Genomic DNA, 12,938 nt, shown 5'->3' on the forward strand with positions numbered 1-12,938 from the left:
ACTATGGACACTGGGGTACGTTTATCTTTTCAGATTAGTGTTTTTGTTTTTTTCAGATACATAGCCAGGAGTGAAATGATAGGGTCATATGGTAGTTCTATTTTTAGTTTTTTTGAGAAACCTCCACACTGTTTTCCACAATGACTATACCAGTTTACACTCCCATCAACAGAGAACAAGAATTCCATTCTTACCAACATTTATTATTTGTATTCTTTTCAATGATTGCATTCTAATAGGTTTTAAGTGATATCATTGTATTTTTTATTTTCATTCCCTTGATGGTTAGTAATGTTGAATATCTTTTCATTTGCCTATTGGCAGTCTGCATTTTCTCTTTGAAAAAATGTCTGTTCAGTTCTGCCCATTTTGTACAAATGAATTGCTTGTTTTTTGAATGTTAAGTTATATGAACTGTTCATATATGTTGGATATTAACCCTTTATCAGTCATTTCATTTGCAAATATCTTCTCCCACTCAATAGGTTGCCTTTTCATTTTGTTGATGGTTTCCTTTGCTACACAAAAACCTTTAAGTTTAATTAGGTCCCATTTGTTTATTTCTTTTTTTAATATAAATTTATTTATTTTAATTGGAGGTTAATTACTTTACAATATTGTATTGGTTTTGCCATACATCAACATGAATCCACCACAGGTATACATGTGTTCCCCCTCCTCCCTCCCGTACCATCCCTCTGGGTCATCTCAGTGCACCAGCCCCAAGCATCCAGTATCATGCATCGAACCTGGACTGTCAAAACCTTTCGTTTATTTCTTCTTTAGTTTCCCTTGCTTTAGGAGGCAGATCTGAAAAAATGTTGTTGCAGTTTATGTCAAAGCTTGTTCTGCCTCTGTTTTCCTCTAAAATTTTATAGTATCTGGTCTTATATTTAGGTCTTTAATTCATTTTGAGTTTATGTTGTATATGATGTTAGAGAATGTTCTAGATTCGTTCTTTTACAAATAACTGTCCAGTTTTTACATACCTCTTATTGAAGAGACTGTCTTCTCCATTGTGTATTCTTGCCTCCTTTCACATAGATTAATAGGCCAAAAGGGTGTGGGTTTATCTGGTTCTTTGTTCAGTTCCATTGATTTGTGTGTCTGTTTTGTGCTAATACCATACTATTTTGATTATTGTACTTTTGTAGTATAATCTGAAACCAGGGAGTGTGATTCTCCCAGCTCTGTTCTTACTCAAGATTGTTTCAGCTATCTAGAGTCTTTGGTGTTTCCCTGCAGGTTTTGAAATTCTTTTCTAGTTCTGTGAAACATGCCATTGGTATTTAGAGATTGCATTGAACCTGTACAATGCCTTGGGTAGTATCGTCATTTTAGTAATATGAATTCTTCTAGAACATGGTATATCTTTTCATCTGTTTATGTTGGCTTCAGTTTCTTTCATCAATGGCTTAAAAGTTTTCTGAGTTACAAGTCTTTTACTTCCTTAGGTAGTATATTCCATATATTTTATTCCATATATTTTATTCTTTCTGAAGGGACAGTAAGTGAGATTGTTTCCTTAATTTCTCTTTCTGATACTTTGTTGTTAGTGTATGGAAATACAACAGATTGCTGTGTATTAATTTTGTATCCTGTAACTTTACTGAATTCATTGATGAGCTTTAATAGTTTTCTGATGACATCTTTAGAATTTTCCATGTATAAAATTATCATGTCATCTGAGAAAATGATACTTTATTTCTTCCTTTTCAGTTTGGATTCCTTTTATTTCTTTATCTGCTTTGATTGCTGTGTCTAGGATTCTAAAAGTATGTTGAATATAGGCATCCTTATCTTGTTCCTGATCTTAGAGGAAATGCTTTCAACATTTTACTGTTGTGGATGTTATTAGCTGAGTGTTTTTCATATATGGCCTTTATTATGTTGAAGAATGTTCCCTCTATGCTCACTTTCTGGAGAGCTTTTCGTATAAATGGATATTCAGAACTTTTCTTAAAAAGCTTTTCATGCATCTGTGGTTTTTAATCTTCAATATGTTAGTGTTGTTGTTCTTCAGTTGCTAAGTCATGTCTGACTCTTTACAACCCCATGGACTGCAGCATACCAGGCTCTCCTGTCCTTTACTATCTCCCGTAGTTTGCTCAAGCTCATGTCCATTGAGTCAGTGATGCCATCCAACTATGTCATCCTCTGTTACCTACTTCTCATCCTGCCCTCAATCTTTCTCAGCATCAGGGTCTTTTCCAGTGAGTCAGTTCTTCATATCAAGTGGCCAAAGTGTTGGCACTTCAGCTTCAGTCCTTCTAATGAATGTTCAGGGTTGATTTCCTTTAGGATTGACTGATTTGACTTCTTTGCTGTCCAAGGGATTCTCAAGAGTCTTCTCCAGCACCATAGTTTAGAAGCATCAATTCTTTAGTGCTCAGCCTTCTTTATGGTCCAGCTCTCACATCTGTGCATGCCTACTGGAAAAACAAGACCTTTGTCAGCAAAGTGATGTCTCTGCTTTTTAATACACTGTCTAGGTGTCATTGTTTTTCTTCTAAGGAGCAAACGTCTTTTAATTTCATGGCTGCAGTCACTGTCAACAGTAGTTTTGGAGCCCAAGAAAATAAAATCTGTCACTGTTTCCACTTTTTCCCCATCTATTTGCTGTGATGTGTTGGGACCAGATGCCAGGATCTTCGTTTTTTTTAATGTTGAATTTTAAGCCAGCTTTTTCACTCTCCTTTTTACCCTTATCAAGAGGCTCTTTAGTTCCTCTTCACTTTCTGCTATTAGAGTGGTATGCATTTCCGTATCTGAGGTTGTTGATATTTCTCCCAGCAATCTTGATTCCAGCTTTTAATTCATTCACCCCAGCATTTTGCATGATGTACTTTGCATAGAAGTTAAAATAAGTAGGGTGACAATGTACTAGCATTTAAAATGAATGCAATTTTATGGTTTCTTAATATGGTGTATCATAGCTGATTGATTTGGGGATCCTGAAAAATCCTTGCATCTCTGGGGTAAATCGTACTTGATCATTGTATATGACCCTTTCAGTGTATTGGTGGATTCAGTTTGCTAGTATATTTTTGAGGTTTTTTGCATCTATTGTTTGTCAGTAAGATTGTTATTTTCTTATTTTGTGATATTTTTGGTTTGGGTATCAGGGTGATGGTGGGCAAAAAGAATGAGTTTGGAGGTGTTCCTTTCTCTTCAATATTTTTGGAATAGTTTGAGAAGGATGGATATTAACTCATCCCTAAATATTTGGTAGAATTCACCTGTGAAGCCATCTGGACAGGAACTTTTGTTTTTGTAAATTATTGATTCAGTTTCATTACTGTTAATTGGTCTGTTCATATTTTCTTTTCCCCTTTAAAGAAATATTTATTTATTTGTTTGGCTGCACTGCATCTTAATTGCAGCCCTCAGGATCTTTAGTTGCAGCATGTGGGATCTCGTTTCCTGATCAGCCTGGGCCCCCTGCAAGGGGAACACAGATTATTAGTCACTGGACCACCAGGGAAGTCCCTGTTCATATTTTCTATTTATCCCTGGTTCAGTCTTGGGAGATTGTACATTTCTAAGAGTTTGCCCGTTCCTTCTAGATTGTTAATTTTATTGGTTCATTGATATTCATAATGATCCTGTGAATTTCTGTGGTGTTAGTTGTAACCTTTCCTTTTTCATTTTTTTTTTTTTCTTCCAAGTAGTTTTTATTTTTAATTTTTTTTAATTTTATTTTATTTTTAAACTTTACATAATTGTATTAGTTTTGACAAATATCAAAATGAATCCACCACAGGTATACATGTGTTCCCCATCCCTTTTTCATTTTTGATTTAATTGATTTGGGCCCTCTCTCTTTTTTCTTGATGAGCCTGGCTAAAGATTTGTCAATTTTGTTTATTTTTCAAAGAACCAGCTTTTAGTTCATTGATTTTTTTCTGTTGTTTTTTAGTCTCTATTTTATTTATTTCTACTCTGATCTTTATTTCCTTCCACTATTTGGGTTTTGTTTGTCCCTCATTCTCTTGTTCTTCTGTGTAAGGTTAGGTTGTTTATTTGAGATTTTTCTTGTTTCTTGAGGTAAGTTTGTGTTGCTTAGAACTGCTTTTGCTGCCTTTCATAGGTTTCGTATCATCATATTTTTATTTTCATTTGTCTCCGTGAATTTTTTAATTTCCTCTTTGCTTTCTTCCATCATTGTTGGCTCTGTTTTGTAGTGTATTTTTAGCCTTATGCTTCTGTTTATTACCATTTTTCTTGTAATTGATTTCTAGTTTCATGGTGGTGTGGTCAGAAAAGATGCTTGCTTTGAGTTCACCTTTCTTAGATTTACTGAGGTTTGTTTTGTCACCTATTTGATCTGTCCTGGAGGATGTTTCATGTGCACTTGAAAAGAATGTGTATTCTTCTGCTTTCAGGTAGAATTCTCTCTATATATATATCAATTAAGTTCATCTTATCTAATGTTCATTTAAAGCCAGTTATTGATTTTTTTCTAGATGAGCTGTCCATCAATAAATGTTGTGTTAAATTTTCTATTATCATTGTGTTATTGTCAATTTATCCTTTTATGTTTATTACTCATATTTATTTATGTGTTCCTATGCTGGATTGGAGAAGACTCTGATGCTGGGAGGGATTGGGGGCAGGAGGAAAAGGGGATGACGGAGGATGAGATGGCTGGATGGCATCACCAACTCGATGGACGTGAGTTTGGGTGAACTCCGGGAGTTGGTGATGGACAGGGAGGCCTGGAGTGCTGTGATTCATGGGGTCGCAAAGAGTCAGACACGACTGAGGGACTGAACTGAACTGAACTGAACTGATGCTGGATTGTGAAAGTGAAAGTGAAAAGGGCTTCCCTTGCGGCTCAGCTAGTAAAGAATCTGCCTGCAATGCAGGAGACCTGGGTTTGATCCCTGGGTTGGGAAGATTCCCTGGAGAAGGGAAAGGTTACCCACTCCAGTATTGTGGCCTAGAGAATTCCATGGACTGTATAGTCCATGGGGTTGCAAAGAGTTTGACATAACTGAGTGACTTTCACTTTGACTTTTCATGCTGGTTTCATGTGTATTTACAATTGTTATTTCTTCTTGAATTGATCCCTTGATCAATCCAATAATGATGCAGTGTCCTATTTCATATCTTATTACAGTCTCTACTTAAAGTCTATTTTGTCTAAATATTACTACAACTTTTGTTTCCATTTACATGGAATACTTTATCTCTTCAGTTTCAGTCTGTGTGTCTCTAGATCTGAGGTGAATGTCTTGTAGGAAGCATGTATATGAGTCTTATTTCTATATCCATTCGGCCACTCAGTGTCTTTGGATTTGGGCAGTTAGTCCATTTACATTTAAACTAATTATCAGTATGTATGTTCTTACTGCCATTTTGTTCATTGTTTTGGATTTGGGTGGTGGCATCTTTTTTCCCCTTTTTCTTCATTGATTTTCTTCTCTTGTGAGTTTATGGCTATTTTTAATGTTATGTTTGGATTCCTTTTTCTTTGTTTTTTGGTGTATCTGTTAGATTTTTGTTTTATAATTACTACGAGGTTTTTGTATAGCAGTCTATTATAAACATAGTTAAAGTTGCTTTTCCCTTAATTTCTAATGCATTAATAAAATGTGCTTTTGTGCTCTCATTTCTTACAATAGTTTTGATATCATATTTTACATTTAATTGTTTTATGTAGATCTTAACTGCTTATTATGGATATAGACGATTTTACTACTCTTGATTTCTGCTTTATTGACTATGCCAAAGCCTTTGACTGTGTGGATCACAATAAACTGTGGAAAATTCTGAAAGAGATGGGAATACCAGACTACCTGACCTGCCTCTTGAGAAATGTGTATGCAGGTCAGGAAGCAACAGGTAGAACTGGACATGGAACAACAGACTGGTTCCAAATAGGAAAAGGAGTATGTCAAGGCTGTATATTGTCACCCTGCTTATTTAACTTATATTCAGAGTACATCATGAGAAACGCTGGGCTGGAAGAAGCACAAGCTGGAATCAAGATTGCCAGGAGAAATATCAATAACCTCAGATATGCAGATGACACCACCCTTGTGGCAGAAAGTGAAGAGGAACTCAAAAGCCTCTTGATGAAAGTGCAAGAGGAGACTGGAAAAGTTGGCTTAAAGCTCAACATTCAGAAAACGAAGATCATGGCATCTGGTCCCATCACTTCATGGGAATTAGATGGGGAAACAGTGGAAACAGTGTCAGACTTTATTTTTGTGGGCTCCAAAATCACTGCAGATGGTGATTGCAGCCGTGAAATTAAAAGACGCTTACTCCTTGGAAGGAAAGTTATGACCAACCTAGATAGCATACTGAAAAGCAGAAACATTACTTTGCTGACAAAGGCCTGTTTAGTCAAGGCTATGGTTTTTCCTGTGGTCATGTATGGATGTGAGAGTTGGACTGTGAAGAAAGCTGAGTGCCGAAGAATTGATGGTTTTGAACTGTGGTGTTGGAGAAGACTCTTGAGAGTCCCTTGGACTGCAAGGAGATCCAACCAGTCCATTCTAAAGGGGATCAGCCCTGGGTGTTCTTTGGAAGGAATGATGCTAAAGCTGAAACTCCAGTACTTTTGGCCACCTCATCCGAAGAGTTGACTCATTGGAAAAGATTCTGATGCTGGGAGGGATTGGGGGCAGGAGGAGAAGGGGACGACAGAGGATGAAATGGCTGGATGGCATCACCGACTCAATGGACATGAGTTTGGGTAAACTCCAGGAGTTGGTGATGGACAGGGAGGCCTGGTATGCTGCAATTCATGGGGTCGCAAAGAATAGGACACAACTGAACGACTGAACTGACCTGAATAGCTTTGTGTGTGGGATATTACCTACATGTACTATACATTTGCCTTTATTGGTCACTTTTTAAATTTTATAATTTTCTCATTTCTAATTCTGGCCTTTTCTTTTTTCACCCAGTGGATTTCCTTTAACCTTGTTTGTAACGCTGGTTTTATGGTTCTGAATTCTAGCTTTTGCTTGTCTGTTAAGTTTTTGCTCTCACCATTAAATCTGAAGGAGAGTGTTGCTGGATTGCATGTGCTTGGTTGTATGTTTTCCCTTTCATCACTTTGAGTTTTATCATATCACTTCCCTCTGGACTGCAGAGTTTCTGCTGAAAAATCAGCTGATAGCCTAGCCTTATGGGAGTTCCCTTGAATATTGTTTCTTAGTTTAATATTTTCTCCTTATCTTTAATTTTTGTCATTTTAATTACAATGTGTCTTGGTGTGTTCCTCTTTGGTTTCGTCCTCTGTGGGACTCTGTATTCCATAGACGTGGATGACTGTTTCCTTTCCCAGGTTAGAAAAGTATTCAATTCTTATGTATTCAAATATGCTCTCAGTCCCTTTCTCTCTCTGTCCTTCTTCTGGGACTTCTGTAATGCAGATGTTAGTGTGCCTGATTGTGTCTCAGAGGTATCTTAAACTATCTTTATTTCTTTTCATTCTCTTTTCCGTTGAGTGGCAATAATTTCCTCTATTCTGTCTTTAAGCTCACTGACCTGTTTCTCTCTATCATTTAGTCTATTACTGATTTATTCTAGTGTATTTTTCATTTCAGTTATTGTATTCTTCAACTCTGTTTGGTTGTTCTTTATGTTTTCTCTTTGTTAAAAACTTCTTGTAATTTCTCGGCATTCATACTTCTCCCAAGTTATTTTGTTATCTTTAACATCATTAGTGTGAACTCTTTCTCAGGTTTCTGATCTCTGCTTCATCTAGTTCTTCTGGTGTTTTCTCTTGTTATTTCTTCTGCCAACTCATTTAGTGTAGGAGATCAGATATGGAGAGCTGAATTGATCATCCTCTTGATTTATGTGTATCAGTTCATCAAGGTCTCTTGTTTATTTTATTTTGTTTTATATCATTTTATTGTTTTATTTCTCTCCCTATCCCCCAACTTTAACACATCCTCCCCCTCTTATGAGGAGTCACTGAAATATCATTTTTGTATTTTTCTTCAATCCACCTTCCATAAAGTTACATTGAATTTAAAAAAAATCATGTCTTGGATTTTGTTATTATACATGTTAGAATTTACAGAAATATCATTGTGCTGCATTTCTGTTTTTACATATTTTTACTCAACATTGTGCTGTGAAGATTCAACTCATATATAGGTAAATCCTGATCACATGATAATATATCACTAAACTTCCCTTTGGTGAGGGACTTGTTATTGTTAAATCCCTTTATTTCTTAATGACTTAAACTAAAGGTTGAAGTTCTGGTAGATGATTCAGATGACCACTGATCTGATCTCACCTCAGTAAGTGAGAAACACTGGATGCCACAAGCACAACAGATTATTTATGGGATGTAAGGAATCAAAAGATTACTTGAGAACTTATGCCTAGATTGAAACTAAGAGCAATTATATTTTTGTAAATAAAATATTTATACTTAAGATACTGTTATTTTTCAGTGGAGATAGTTATACTAGTTATAATTACATTAAAGTGGACTTTAAAGACTTTAAAGAAAGATTAGGACCTGTTTTGATGAATTTGAAATATATTCCTGATGTCTGATTCTTTTTCTGTTATAAATAGATAACATTTGTATCATTTTTAAAAATCTAATTTCACATGAGTGAATTTGTGTTTATCTGACTTATTTCACATAGTATGATAACCTCTATTTTGTTATTTTTATTGCTGAGTAATATTCCATTATATATAAGCACTGCACCTTCTTTATCCATTCTTTTGCCATTGGCTATTAGATTCCTTCTATATCTTGGCTATCGTAAATAGTGCTGCAGTGAACTTTAGGTTTCATATATCCTTTCAGATTGTCTTCTCAGGAGATATGCCCAGGAGTGGGATTGCTAGGTCATGGTAGTTCTATTTTTAGTTTTTTAAGGAGCCATCATACTGTTCCTCCATAGTGGTCATGTGTGTGTATGCTCAGTTGCTCACTCATGTCCAATTCCTTGAGACCCCATGGACTGTAACCCATAAGGCTCTTCTGTCCATGGAATTTTCCAGGCAAGAATACTGCAGCAGGTTACTATTCCCTTTTCCAGGGGATCTTCCCAACCCAGGGATCCAACCCACATCTCTTGCATCTCCTGCATTGGCAAGCGAATTCTTTACCAATGCACCCCCTGTTGTACCAGTTTACATTCCTGCCAATGGTGTAAGAGGGTTTCCCTTTTCTCCTCACTTTCTAGCATTTACTGTTTTTAGATTTTTTGATGATGGGCTCTCTGACCGTGAAAGTTGATATCTCATTGTAGCCTTGATTTGCATTTCCCTGATTATTAGTGAGGTTGAGCACCTTTTCATGTGCTTTTGGGCCATCTATATGTCTTCTTTGGAGAAATGTCTGTTTAGTTCTCCTGCCCATCTTTTGACTGGGTTGTTTGTTTTTTTTTTGATATTGAGCTGTATGAACTATTTGTATTTTAAAAATTAATCTCTTGTAAGTCACTTCATTTAAAAATATTTTCTCCTATTGTGTGGGCTGTCTTTTCATTTTGTTTATGCTTTCCTTTGCTGTGAAAAAGCTTTTAAGTTTAATTAGGTCCCATTTCTCTGTTCTTGGTTTCACTTTCATTACTCTAGGATGTAGATAAGAAAGTATTCTGTGATTTGTGTCAGTGTTCTGCTTGTGTTTTCTTCTAAGAGTTTTATAGTGTCTGGCCTTAAATTTAGGACTTGATCCATTTTGAGTTTATTTTTTTTGTATGGTGTCAGAGAATGTTCTAATACAGTTTTTACAACACCACTTATTGAAGAGACTGTCTTTTCTGCATTGTAAATTCTTGCCACTTTTGTTATGGATTAACTGACCATAAGTGTGTGGGTTTTTCATAGAGTTTCTATCCTGTTCCATTGATCTGTATTTCTTATTTTGTGCCACTGTAGTACTCTTTTGATTATTGTAGCTTTATAGTGTAGTTTTATATTTTGTATTATTATTATTTTAATACAAAGGCCTTTTATTTGTAGACTTGACATTTAGCCAGCTGTAAACACATTTAAGGGGATTCAGCTACACTGAAATTCTTATCAGAATGTTTGGATGCTCTTGGACAAAAGGAAGTTTTTAAATTGAAGATTTACAATATTGTAAATATTGATTTACAATATTGTATCAATTTCGGGTATACAGAAAAGTGATTCAGTTATGTATATACATATTTTTATAGATTATTTTCCAATATAGGTGATTATATTGGATGTAGATACATCCAATATACAAGATATTGAATGTAGTTCCCTGTGGGTTTTTTATTTTTGATGTAGTGTAAATGGGATTGTTTCCTTTATCTGATTTGTTGTTCTTAAATCAGAGTACATGAGAGAATCACCTGTTCAGCTTTTAGATGTTTTAGATTCCTGGACCTTGCCCCTACCTTTTAAATCTTAGGATAGGGCCTAAGAAATTATATTTTTAGGAAGTTCTTAAATGATTAATATGTACCCACTATGGCATCAACTGGAAAACTACTGCATTATAATGTATCACTTATTTTACATTATTTTTTAAATGAAAATCAATTATATACCATTAGAATGTTATTCATTTATGCCAAAGTTATTAGTTTTCATTTAAAATTAGTTTTATATTGTTGTATATAAAAGAACACTTAACTTACATATTATAACTAGCACTCTCATGTATCTGTTAAATTAGATTTTGAATAGTATTAAAGTGAATACAAATTTGAGAAAAATATGTGCACCAATATTTGAAGTAAACCTACAATTGAGAACTCCTGCTGAGAGTGATTCTTCAGAAAATTCTGAAGAGAACTTACATGAGTCTGACAAGTGCTCTGAAAAATCTGCAATATATGAAGATACATCAGAAAATGAAGTCAATGTTTTCATTAAACAATCAAGTGAAGAACTACTTCCAATGAAGAAATCAAAAAGAATGAGTTACAGCTATGAAATTCTTTCAGGTAAAGTAAATGACACTATTAAAAGTGAAAGGAAATATCGTAGCACCTGGAAAATAACATGTGAGAGAAAATTTTAGTAGTTTATGTATTATCAGTTAATAGTCTATGATTTTTATAAATGTAAAAGGATAAATTAAAATAACACATGAAAGAAAATTTTAGTAGTTATGAATTTATCAGTTAATAGTCTATGATTTTTATAAATGTTAAGGACTCTTGAATTTCTTCTCAGATCTCCTTAATCAGAATCTGGGGATGGGGTGTACTGCTAGAATTCAGTCCTTAAGTAACCTTCCCAGTTTATTCTTAGGGTTTTAGAAAGTACTGACAATATAACCTTGTTAATTAGCTGACATAAATATCAGTTTTTATATAAAAATAAATTTTTATTCTGTTTCTTTTGATGGATTCTGATAGAACTAGACTTCGATACTGAGTTTGAGAAAAATTGCATGAATGATGAGTAAGTACTAGATATTTTTGAAATTACAAGTAATTGTATTTTATGTACTGTATTCTTCTTACATATGCTTTTATTATTTTCTCTTAGACTTCTAGAATTCCCTACAAATCTCTTTATAACTCCCAACAGATTGGACTTTTCAATACAAATTCAAAATATGGTGGCTGCTATTGAAAAATGCATAAGTAAGTATTTTTTAAAGTTCAGTTAGATTCACTGTCTTTCTTTGGCAACATCCCAGGAATGTGCAGACATTACAGTATATTAGAAAGTTATAAACTCACACTCTTTGGAATCAGTCAATGTGAACTTCAAATTATTTGAGGATGTGTGAATTATACATATGGCCATTGAGTGCCTAAGTGTTGGGAATTAGGTAAATAGCCCAAGGTTCTGATTTTTTTGATAATGTACTACAGAATTTTATAGACTTAAATAAGGCATGTCTTTTATGTCAGAGCATAACTGTTGTAAATATTATTTTCACCTTACATTTTTATTAATAGTTTTCAGCATATAGGTCTTTCATCTCCTTAAATTTTTTCCCAGATATTTTTTGGATGCAATTTTACATAGGATTTTTTTCTTTTTACTTTCCCTTTCTAAATTTTCATTATTAGTGTAAGAAAATACAACAGGTTTCTGTGTTTTAATATTGTATTTTGCTGAATTCATTTATTCTAATAGTTTTTGTGTGGATATTTTTAAAGTTATCTTTATGGAGTTTCATATCATTTGCAAATAGTGACAATTTCACCTTTTCCCTTCAAATTTGTATACTTTTTTCCTTTTTCTTCTCTGATTGCTGTGGCTAAAACTTTCAATACTACGTTGAGTCAAAGGAGTGAGAGGAGGCAGTCTTGTCTTGTTCCTGAATTTAGTGGGAAAGCTTTCAGATTTTCACTGTTGGGAGTGATTTTTGCTGTTTGTCATAAATGGCCTTTATTGTACTGAGATGACACCATTTATGGCAGAAAGCAAAGAAGAACTAAAGAGCCTCTTGATGAAAGTGAAAGAGGAGAGTGAAAAAGTTGGCTTAAAACTCAACATTCAGAAAACTAAGGTCACGCCATCTGGTCCCATCACTTCATGGCAGATAGATAGGGAACAGTGGAAAGAGTGAGAGACTTTATTTTGGGGGGCTCCAAAATCACTACAGATGCTGACTGCAGCCATGAAATTAAAAGACACTTGCTCTTAGGAAGAAAAGTTATGACCAACCTAGACAGCATATTAAAAAGCAGAGACATTACTTTGCCAACAAAAGGTCCATAGAGTCAAAGCTATGGTTTTTGCAGTAATCATGTATGGGTGTGAGAGCTGGACTATAAAGAAAGCTGAGCACCAAAGAATCAATGCTTTTGAACTGTGGTGTTGGAGAAAACTCTTGAGAGTCCCTTGGACTGCAAGGAGATCCAACCAGTCCTTCCTAAAGGAAATCAGTCCTGAATATTCATTGGAAGGACTGATGGTGAAGCTGAAACAATACTTTCGCCACCTGATGCAAAGAACTGACTCATTTGAAAAGACCCTGATGCTGGGAAAGATGGAAGGCA

The 12,938-nt window shown here is 34.8% G+C and overlaps 1 protein-coding gene across 2 annotated transcripts in view; it reads left to right on the plus strand.

The window, feature by feature from the left end:
- DNAH14 (dynein axonemal heavy chain 14) overlaps positions 1 to 12,938 on the plus strand; it is a 377,701-nt gene that overhangs the window by 94,049 nt on the left and 270,714 nt on the right. For both annotated transcript variants that reach the window (XM_059875675.1, XM_059875674.1), the window contains 3 exons: positions 10,649 to 10,919; positions 11,337 to 11,382; positions 11,470 to 11,567. In XM_059875675.1, the coding sequence (XP_059731658.1) occupies positions 10,649 to 10,919; positions 11,337 to 11,382; positions 11,470 to 11,567 (415 nt within the window). The remainder of the gene's footprint in view (positions 1 to 10,648; positions 10,920 to 11,336; positions 11,383 to 11,469; positions 11,568 to 12,938) is intronic.

This window comes from Bos taurus, chromosome 16 (genome assembly GCF_002263795.3).
Source record: "Bos taurus isolate L1 Dominette 01449 registration number 42190680 breed Hereford chromosome 16, ARS-UCD2.0, whole genome shotgun sequence".
In the NCBI taxonomy this organism is placed as follows: domain Eukaryota; kingdom Metazoa; phylum Chordata; class Mammalia; order Artiodactyla; family Bovidae; genus Bos; species Bos taurus.